The 11,508-nt window shown below is 36.5% G+C and overlaps 1 protein-coding gene across 3 annotated transcripts; it reads right to left on the minus strand.

The window, feature by feature from the left end:
• Positions 1-29: 29 nt before the first annotated feature.
• On the minus strand, positions 30-11,207 carry LOC110836643 (DNA replication-related element factor). 3 transcript variants are annotated; one of them, XR_015537976.1, is made up of 9 exons: positions 10,951-11,207; positions 10,013-10,840; positions 8,701-9,008; positions 8,174-8,305; positions 7,310-7,510; positions 6,024-6,181; positions 5,000-5,205; positions 4,129-4,512; positions 30-3,977 (listed from the first exon to the last, which is right to left on the minus strand). XR_015537976.1 is itself a non-coding variant. In XM_087359123.1 (8 exons), exons 1-8 carry the CDS (start codon positions 10,979-10,981, stop codon positions 4,190-4,192), a joined length of 2,184 nt encoding a protein of 727 aa, XP_087215249.1. In that variant the 5' UTR covers positions 10,982-11,207; the 3' UTR covers positions 30-4,189. The 3 variants fall into 3 exon arrangements, 2 of the variants coding, with proteins under 2 accessions (XP_087215249.1, XP_087215248.1); XM_087359123.1 differs by having other exon boundaries at positions 30-4,512; positions 10,013-10,837; XM_087359122.1 differs by having other exon boundaries at positions 30-4,512.
• Between the last annotated feature and the right edge of the window lie 301 nt (positions 11,208-11,508).

The following is an 11,508-nucleotide window of genomic DNA, read 5'->3' on the forward strand; positions in this document are numbered from 1 at the left end:
ACAAATACACAGGTATATGAAAATAAAGCTGGCCATAATATTGATTTTATTTTACAACAAACCTTTGGAATGTCAAGATGACAACACAGGGTATCAAGAATGAGTCTATATGTGATATAGTGCTATGTACATTATCTTTCAGATTCATTGTATTAAATAAAAGCTCTAATTTATTATATACAGAAGTGTATAAAACTTGCATAAATATACAGTGTCACACATTTTTAAGTTTACCTTCTGGTAAAAAACTGAGGTAAACAGGAAACAATCCACAACTTGTATTGATTTCTTGTTAGATTTATATTGTGTATATGGGATGTGATAATTTGAACTTCCCTGTAAAGTAGTCTTTACGAATCAAGAGAAATAGGCTTAATGGCAACATTTAATGTTATAAAATGCCAATTATCCATAACAGGCTAATGGAACAGGAATTTCCTGAACAGTTTAATCTCATAGAATCTGTACTGGAGAAAAGAGATCATTTTATTTCTGCTTTTACATCACTGTATGTTGCTTCTGGTGGCCTGACATTGCTACCGATTTTGAATACTCAACACAATTCAAAGAGAAACACACAGATTGTAGGGGTGTCACAGTGGCTTTTACAGCTCTCATGTGGGAAAACATTCCACATGAGAGTTAAAGTTTAATAAATTACTCTTTAATCACCAATTCAATTATAATGTACTGCAAAGTCTAGCTGAAAATAACACTTGTCAGCATGTTCATGTTATAGATTACTTTCCTTTTTACATTTTCTGGTCCTTTTATTAATTTATATTTATTTGATAATGATACAAGACTTAATAATGCTAACCACAGATTTATTGTGGGAAGGGCATAGCAGATTTGCAATGGTTCTTTTCTGTCATCATACACTGATATTTTGGCAGGGGTCGGTCATCTTGTGATGCCTCCTCCATTCTCTCTTCATCTTCACTACATCTTATATCTGTGTCAGCTTTCCCTGCTTTCTTCTGTCTGTTTCCCCTCACTTGGTCTTCCACTTAGATCCTAGTTATTTATTTACCATTATAAATTTTTATGCTCTTGAAGCAATGCCATACATCTATACCATTGTATCCTTAATTTCATCATCTTTTGTTACTGTTTCTACCTTTAGTTCTTCTGTGATATCTTGATTTTATTCCTTACATTTGTTTCTAAATACTCTGTAAAAACTTGCTCTACTGCTTCAAATATCCTTCCACGAGTCTTAAAGTCCATGCCCTTGTTGGTGCTCCACATTAAAATGGAAAATTAGCATGTTTTATATAAATATGACTTTTAACATTTTCCCTGAGAACAAAATATTTCTTTCTTTAGGATTAAAAGATGCATTTATTATTCATAAGTTTATAAAATATTACTATTTGTTTGTAACAATTTCAGCAAATTAATTTACTAATTAATTAAATTAAGAAGTAATTAAACAATTACTTTACTCTGCTACTAGTTGGCCACCTTCATTTACACAGAACTCAGTAACAGAGACTTTTCTCTGAGCACTGTGTTAATAATGCTCAGAACTTTTGCCTTCTGTTAGTGAAGTGTCATGTTCTGAATCTTGGCCCAGGACTATCCCAGCTGCATTTTTTAATGGTTATAAACATTTCCAGACAAATGCTAGAACAGGACACTGGGGAGAATATTCAGACCTAGCAGGGATGAAGTGACAGCAGGATGCAGAAAAATGCAAAACTATAAAGTACAGCATGACTGGTTCCTTCCACATCCTTAAAAATCATGGCTTATAATCATTCAATTCTATGCAATTGATGCATTACTAAATTTCATTAGTATGAAGAGAAAATCTGCATAAAAATGCAAACAAATGATTTACTCATCCCATATGTACATTCTGTACAACATAAACCATGCACTTGAAAACAGGCTTTTAAAGGCTAACAGCAATTAATAATTTGTATAAGGCAGCATACTTTAAAAAACAACAATAATTCTAAAGCATGTGTTTTTGCAAATAAAACTGTTTGTCTGTGGTCAGATTCGAACACAACCTTTAAATCAGAATTATGAACAATACACCATGGAAAAATAAAAGAAATACTTGGTTCCTTCACTTCCAGCCTTGCCAACGCACCACAAAGAATACAGTGACAATGTGAATCATAAGAATGGCAATTACTTTTTGCTCATTAACACATAGTTACTGGACTGTGAGTGCTTTAGAGAAACAATTACACATTTTTTCAAACATCACAATCTGCATATTTTGGTATCTATTTCCAGTTGCTCTTGGTATGAGTTCTACATGGAAGCTTTGAAACATACATAGTTATATAATATAACAAGTGTACAATTTCAAAGAGTAGGGCCATTTCTATGAATATAACACATATTAAAACATTTATATTTAGACATTGGAATTCAAACTTGCAAACGTGATCTTTGTAACACACCAGTCCCCTGCCGTGAGAGAACATGGGCAACCAAACAAAGAAAAGCTTCCACCTCTGTTTTGCTTTCTGAGGACTCTGAAAAGCCATTAACATTAATTAATGGTTTTCTTAAAATTAGGCAGACATATTGGTGTCTTTGTTTAACAGATGTCTGGCATAAATCAGTGTCGTTCATGGAAGATATATAAAAGCTGTATATGGACAAGGAGATTATGAATGACTGGAATTATGATACCAGTTGTGTGTGTACATCACTTCTGAATTCTGACAAAGAAAATTTCAAGTTCCTGGTTTTTGTTATACAGAGTGTACAATATTATAACAATATCTTCATAGCAGCGGTTCATGTGAAGTGGAACCTCATTCCTTGAGTACTGATATGTGAGAGAAACTACCGATATTACAACAATGTTAACTTTGTGTATATCTCTGTAAGGAACAATATGTATAATACTGACCATATGCAAGTGGCGAGTTGTATGCATACGGCTTTCCCCATTTTATTCATGTTCATTAGCAGAGACAGATTTTCTGTACCACATGTCAATATGAATGTAGCCTTAAAAACTTATTTCTTTGGAAAAAAATGAAGAAAATTTATCAGTACCAATCACAATGGAAAACCTGTGGCATTGGATAGGAAGAGGAGAAGCAAACCAAGTCCTCCGTTGCAGTTTTTTCTCAACTGGGGATTCATGCGTTGAGTAGTTTATATTTTAATGCTATACTGCTGCAAGAATTATGAGCCGGGATAGCTCAGTCAGTATAGTGACTAGCTACGGGCTGGACGACCGGGGTTCGATCCCCGATGGGGGGCAGAGGATTTTTCCTCTAGCCTCTGCATCCAGACCGGCTCTGGGGCCCACCCAGCCTCCTCTACAATAGGTACCGGGGGTCCTTTCCCGGGGGTAAAGCCGGCCGGGGCGTGATGCTGACCACTCACCCCCATCTAGTGCCGAGGTCAAGGAAGAGAGGAGCTATACCTCTACTCACCCCAAACGCATATATGGCGTATAGTGGGACAAACTTTACTTTACTACTGCAAGAATTAAGCTCTTTCATCACATTTTTTACTTCCACACTATAGTAAAATCATGATAAAAAATTATACCTTCTATCTACATTTTAGTTGGTTTATAATGTATTTAATAAAAATCTATGAGGTAATTTTGGGGAAGGGGTCTGCTGCACCAAAAAGGTTGAGGAATACTGTACTAATGTGCATTCACTACTAAACTGGAAAGCCATTTGGTATGCATATCAATGGAATCCCTCAATCCAGGATCAGCACTGAAGGAAGACAAAGTTCTTGCTATGCCTAATCAGTAAAGAAGAATTACAAATTCTTTTCATGCCATCATTTCCCACGCTACAGGAGATCCACCTGTATCAAGCCTTTCTCAAGCTCGACAAACATATTCTGCTTCATACTTGAGATTTGATGTTTTCATGTGGTGAAAATGTGGATTATGGTCTTGTAAGTGGTTACCAACATTATGGAGGAACATATATGACCTCCATCTACAGGGTAGAAGATGTAAGTGAGGTGTCTCTCTAAAATAAGAGTACACTGCATCACAACCCAGACCACAACTCATTTCTCTCTTCATAAATCACATTAATCATTTCTATATCTTTACTGTGCAAAGAAACAGTACACTGCACAAAATATTTTAATACCGATATCTCATATGCAGACTCTTACCTATTCTTTGGATTATCTCTTCAACATGTGCATCAGTCCGACTGACTGAAATAATGGTGTTTCACACACTGTGGTTCCCATTCAGAAACAGAAGTTTGTCCACTAGTTCAGGTCCCAGACATGCCCTCCTCATGTCGAAAAGGACCTGGTTCTCCTGTGGAATACGATGAGGAGGAGTGGCTGATGCTGGCACACAGTTGTACTTGTGGGCAAGACGTGCAAGATTGGGGCACTTTGCCGCAGCCTTAGCCCACCACTGCAAGGGACAATAGTCAAGAGCAGCTGTACTTTCGGACTGGTACTGAACTAGCTCCAGATTGGCTCGCTCTTCTGCAGGCATTCCTGTTTTTGATGAACACAAGTCTCCCAGTAAGAATTCCATGCCTGGGAAGATATAAACCAAAAGTCAAGTCCTGTGAACTGATTTGTTAAAAGTGTGGAAACATGTTAATACGTGATTCAATTGAAACCTACACAAGTTAAACAGAAGCTGTTTCAATCAAACAATAAGTACAATATTAATATATATTTCAATTTTCAATGTAGTCCCCATTACATTCTACACACTTCCTCCAGCTATGAAACCAATCATTATTCCCTGAGAAAATATTAAAATAACAATAATAAGAGGAATGGGGACTTGACTAAGAACAGAATGTGAAAAGTGTGAAGTTATTACAGTAACATCTGTACAGATTAACATAATATAGAAATTGTTCTGATCTGTTCAAGACACCATCTTGCCATTTGCCTGAAGTAGAGTAAAACCATGAGAAATATAAGAATTCACTATCCTGAATGAAACTCACACTGAGTAGTTCCTAAATATCGGTCAGACAGGTGAGTTAAACTTCATCTCTGCATTTCTTACCAGAGAGGCGACTTTTTTTGTTTGGAGACTCCTCAACTGGTCCTGAATTCTTCCCTCTTTCCTCCTCAATGAATTTGATAAGCATCTGCTTCATGGAAGTGGAAATAATGTTTTTGTCTTCTTCTGAAGCATAGGGCAGCAATTTGAAGCGAGGGTCCAGTGTAGTGGCTGTCTGTAGCAGCAGATTCACAGCTGTATCACTGTACCTATAGCACAGGGTTAACAAAAATAGAACTCGATTTCTTATTACATTGTTAATAAATGTATGATCTGAAATATGGTGTGAGGCGGTGTTTGTTGGGTAACACCAAAAGACAGATTTTGATGCCATAATAAATTCTGAAAATAAATAATATTTGAAATATATTAAAATTCAGTGAAAAAAGGTAATGCATCATAACAGATGTAACCAAGAGCAGAAAGGAATTATTATTATAATAATTTCTGGGACTATTGGTAACTCCAAATTTGAAGTTTGAGGTTTTAAGATTTAAAAATTCCAACATGATTTTGGCAATAGCACACACTGGACTTGTTAGCCAACATTGCCTCACTTCAGTGACACAACCTGGCAAGGATCATTTCTTGCCACTCCTTCTGCTCCTCCGCTTTGGATTTAATTCTATGAACTGTTGTAAGCTTTGATTTGCTGTCTTTTAATGCAATTAAATTTGGTGTTTTATAAATTACATCTCTATAGGACATGACAAACTTCATGTTATCTTATGAGTTTGGGACTAAACCCCTGCTGTCCATAAACACTTCAAATCTTATAGAAGTGTTCACAAAGGACACATCTATGTGCAGTACTTACCAATATGGACTTGAACTTCAGATTTCTGTCCAAAGATAATTACACAAGTGAACAACCAATTTAAATCATTTACTTTCAGAGACAGTCAGTTTCTGGACTTACTCAGACTCACTAAAATTATGAAATTTGCTGTTGTAGTTTCTGGTGCAATTTAAGTTCCTTGCATGTGCACAGGAACAAAAGCCAGTCAGTAATACCATCATCACCCACCTATCAGACAGGCTTTCTGAAAGTGCCTCCTTGAAAGCTCGGGCTGTTTCTGAATCGGCTTCCTTTACTTTAAGGTGCGAGCTGTTAAGCTGCCAAAGAAGAGGCTTCAGCAGAGATATTAGTGGAGTTTTCTCTTCACTGAGTGTCATTATGGTTACCTGCAATTGAGAGTACCACAAGCCATTATTTTCATCAGTCACCTAATAATGTAGCCCTGTTTTCAAAAACAGTAGACCATCATATATGGGATGAGAACAACCTTTACTTGGGTGCATCAATACTGGAAGAAATTATCCTCTAAATCCTTGTCTGTATGCTCAGCTAGTACAGAAATTCCCCAAACCTGAAGGTTCATTACCATGTTCACAACAGCCCACTGCCAGTTACAATTCTGAGCCAGATGAATCCAATCCACACAATTTCCCCAAGATCCATCTTAACATTAACCTCCCATCCACATCTAAGACTTTTGAGTGGTCTCAGACTTTCAACCCAAAATTCTGTCTCATCACCTGCTTGTGTGCTACATGCCCCACCATCTCATCTTCCTTGATATGTTCATCCTGAAAATATCCAGTGAAGTGTACAAATTATGGAGCTCCTCACTGAAGGTTTATCACCACAAAAGCTTGCCAGTGAACAAAATCCAGGCAGTTCCCTCCATGCAAGCTACATCTTAATGTCTTTCATTTCATTAACCCAAAACTATTTGGTGAGCTGAATAAATTAATAAATTTCTGTATTATATTTATTACATCTTTCTTGGATCTGACTTGCATGTATTTTATAGCTGACACTATTACAAAATGACTACAAGAATCATCAAATGCATGCCATACATTACAGTTAGCAGTGTTTGCACCAAAGCGCACAGGCGATACGAGTCGTTTATAAAAATAGCATGCATTACAAAGTGAAGCGTTCACAACAGAACAATGGCGACATCACTTTTAAAATTACTGCTCAGTGATAGGTGATACAGGTTGAAAGCAATGTTTCTGCTACATTGCCAAGCAATTCATATTGTTTATTGCTATGGAGGGGGGTTGTGTGTAGTGGTTTAATGCATCATCATCATGAATCATCTTGTATGCAATGCATCACAGTAGACAGTAATAAAACTAATGAAGGGCAATGAAATGTAAAGTTCATGCAAATTATAGAATATGTGGGTATGCAATGATCATTTTATTCACTGACATTTTCACAAACTTATAATTCAGTTGCTTTGGTATAAAACCTGCCTTAGACGGCAAAGTACAAAACACAAAAACATCTCCACATACCTTAAATGGCTCCAGCACCATGACTAGATCTTCAACTACCTTCCATTCATCATCAGTCAGTGTACTGGTATCTCTGTCCAAAGTTTCAACGTTATCTAATACTGACGCCATGACATTCTTCCGTACCAGAAACTGTTCCAGCATTGTGTATGTTGAAGTCCAGACTCGAGGATAGTCCATCTTCAATCCATTTTCTTCAAGCTTCAAAGTATTGCACATAAATTACAAAGATAATCTGAGGTAATCCTAGGAAAATAAAACTCGTTTTTATACTTGAAGGGTACCTGTCACACAAGGAAGAAGCTTCCTCCCCCATGTCTCTTAATGTTTGATATCATCCACATATTTAGAGGTGAAGAGATCAGGGTAACAAAATTATAACTACCAGTTTGATACAATATGATATCTGAAAGGTATACAGTTTGGATCTTACAGTTATTCCATCTTCTTTTCCAAGTTCCTAGAAAGTAACCTACAGTAGATTTAGACTAATTCCTATGAAAATCCCCTGACCACACGGGATGTTTCTTAATTTCTGCAGATGCTGCAGCACTATCAAATATCCCAGGACATGTGTGATGTTACATGAATAAGACCAGTCCAGGTTTCAGTAGAAATATATCAGGAAGGCTTGAAGAGTACCTAAAAACACTGTTGTAAATGATCAAATTTAAGAGATTTAGTATGGATTAGAGGATAATATTAAAATGGATCTTAATCAGAATGGTTTTAAAGATAGAAAGTGAGTAGATGGAAATGGCTAGGGATAATGACCAGTGACTGGTTTAATATTAGATGTGTAGAACTTCCTGGTTATATTACAAGTGCGTTAGTACTTACATACAAAAATGATCAATGAATCACCTGCATCATTTGTTCTTGGATTCTGAGAGCTGTGGCGGCAGCATTGTTCCTGGCAATGAGTCCAATACTAGTCCTGCATTTGTTCAGTATGGTTGCCACATCTGGTTGCTCAAAACATGCACCAGTACAAAGCTATGGAAGGAGAAATAACTTCATGAGGTTTGAGACTATCACAGCTTTAAGAATGTGGACTGCTGCCATCTGGGCTGGGTTGTTTCAGCGTGTAATCTTGCAGGTGATTACTTACAAGAGGAACAACATTTTTGTAATAATACCATACCATTCTTCCCTAGAAGAAAAGAATTGCAGAACAAGATTTAGGAGACAGATATTATATGATTGGTTTCTTCCTTAATGGTATCCAATAACACAAACTATGAGCATTATACACGAATTGAGGTTTTCATGATGGCAAGGATGATAATGATGTTCTTCTGGATTTTGGCACTGTACAGACTTGTCAGCAGATACATCTACTGATGATTCTATATGGTACCAAAACTTGAATAAATACTACTCCTTTTTACCTGAAGACTATGAACAAGACATGGAACAAGAGTCAGGTCCTTGTCAGACAGAGCTCTGATCACTTCAGGTCGTGTTGTTGCTACCACAACAGCCGTGACATGCTCCAACTTGATGTCCCACTCCATAAACAGGTTATCAAATGTTAAAGACCACTGTGCTGTGTCCATATCACAGGAGCAGTGTATCGTACTCAGGACTTTCGTCTCCATGAGGGTTTCTGTTGACTGGTGTTGGTAGTGCACTGCTAATGTGATGAACACTTCCCCATTCCCCGAGTACCATTCTTCCACAGACAAGCCAACCTCTCCTACACACACAAAAGATAATTATTACTCAAGGTACGGAACATGATTGACAGTACAGCATATCAATAGGGATGGATATAGAAAATGCAGAATAGGTAGAATTTTGTGTATTCTATTCATAAGCCATATAACAGAATTGTTAAATATTTCATTTCATATACAAATCAATGACCCAGTAATTATAGCAGCAAATGTGGGGTCCACCTATTCTAAAATTACTCTCGACCAAATCCAAATAATCTTCACTGAATTTTAAAACTTACAGACTCAGTTTGAGGATATCCTCTAAAGTCAACTTAAAAATTATGTGTGACACTAGACCAGGATACAATTATGGTGACTGCAAGACTTAAAAGATTACCCAAGAGACAGAATACAAATGTTTGATACTCGACTACATTCACAAGATAACAGACCAAAAACCTAGTATTATAGATGAAGGATGTTAGTTGTTTGATGTACATATATATTGGCATGACAACTCTTAGGTCCAATTCATTTCATACTTTGTACCAGTGCCAGAGTAAAGGGGGTTAAAGTCCAAAAATTATAACAGACCTAACACTATCTTTACAGCAAACATATATTACTAGTAACTTGGAAAAACTATTGCTACAGCTTTAAGTTCCTATATAAATTGTATAATCACAACTCTACAAATTCATCACAAAATGAATAAACAGATCAATGAGAATATTAAAAAAATTAGTTTTCTGAAGCAAAAATAAGGAACTGCTACCATTGTTATCATTATGGAAATGACACATTCATGTAAATTTCAACCTGTCAGTCACCCCTCCATCCCAACCTATTACACAATTTGTATTTAATTTATGGTTACTATCCCTGACATAAATCATTTAATTTATCTACTGCAACTCCATGTTACATAGGTATCGTGAAATTATATTAATTGAGAAATGTGTCTTAGCACACTATTTTAAATTCATTCACTCAAACTTAACATTAATAACACAATTATCTGGTATGGTGAATGTTTACTTACCAGGGATACAAGCCACATTAGACTGGACAGCCTCTTTAAATGAATCATAAATTTTTGGTATGAGTTCTTCTTCAAGTTTTGTCTTGCTTGGGATTTCACATGGAGATCTCAGAGTTGCAATAAGCCTCTGGAAACCACGGCCCTCCACAACATCCGGCAGCTGCAAGTCAAGAATCACAAATTCTGCTATTGCATCTGATATTGTTTTACCATCCATCATGCCATGAAGATGATTGTTAATATTGTCTTCTGGGAGAATGATTGCCACATTCTGATTGGACAGACCAGGACTACTACCCTTCAACACTACCCGCACATTGTTTTGATTACTGCTGCTTTCCTCATCTTCAAAGTTCTGAAGACTAATGTTTGGGTCTGTAATGAACTGGATATCACCTTCTATCTGCACTGTACCATCTGCTGCTGTTGTGTAGATGTGTGGTGGCCCAATTCCACCTGGAGACTTAAGAGCCTTCTTGTGTAACCTTTTTTCTTTTGCATCCATACTCGGACGACGTGGTGGTGTATTGGCCTCCAATTCCAAAAGTTCATGTGCATGTTTATTCTGCAAATGCATTCGTAAATTGCTAGTATTACGATTATACGCTATTTGCGTTTTGCATAAGATGCACACAATTTTTACTTTTGTGAGAATATCTCCATCATCTGTGGCTGGGAAACCAAAATACTTCCAGTATATACTACGCATTGACATCGGAACAACAAGTTTTTTATATGTAAAGGTGTGTTTTTCTTCCATCATTCTGGCCAACATCATCTGCATCTTTTGTTGGTCCATGTTGCATTCTGCTGCTTCTTTACCTGCTACTAAAAGAAAAAATACAGTACAATATAATCTGCACATAACTGCAATTATTGCAGCAGAATATGGGTATCATTTGCATGCAACCTACTGATGTTCTCTAGAGAATTCTTACCAAAATGGATGCCATGCGTTGCAAAATCCATGAAAACATCAACTTTTCACATTCAATAAAAGCATTTTATCTGTCTATTCCATTCAGGTGTTTATAATTTCTTCACCACTCCAAATTTACCGCGATATATCCGATATAATCAAATGTTGACAAATAGATAAATATCGAACCCCCCCGTATTCTGATCGAACTTCAATTCCTCGTTTTGGTCGCAAACAGTCGCTATGAGATGACGCTATCAGAAATATCGACTATACTGGGGAGGCGAACGAAACACGTCATGGTATGACGTCACGTATCTTCATTTCGATATCTGGCATTTATAGCACAGATTATAAAGTAAGAATGCATATGTGTAACTGAAATTATGCCGTGGAAAATATTTCAGTGTGAGAAGACAAAATAATATAAAGTATAGGAAATGGTATAGGATCTGACATGAAACGATATTAGTTTTTACGGTCACCATACTGTAATGAAAGGAAAAGTGATTCAAGAAAAGTAACTTTTAGATGGGTTTTAAGAGATTATACTTTGCATAGATGTAATTATTAAATT

The sequence above is a fragment of the Zootermopsis nevadensis genome, unplaced genomic scaffold (assembly GCF_977971745.1).
Source record: "Zootermopsis nevadensis isolate Lab colony 2312 unplaced genomic scaffold, Znev_1.0 Znev_ptg000030l, whole genome shotgun sequence".
NCBI classification, from domain to species: Eukaryota; Metazoa; Arthropoda; class Insecta; order Blattodea; family Termopsidae; genus Zootermopsis; species Zootermopsis nevadensis.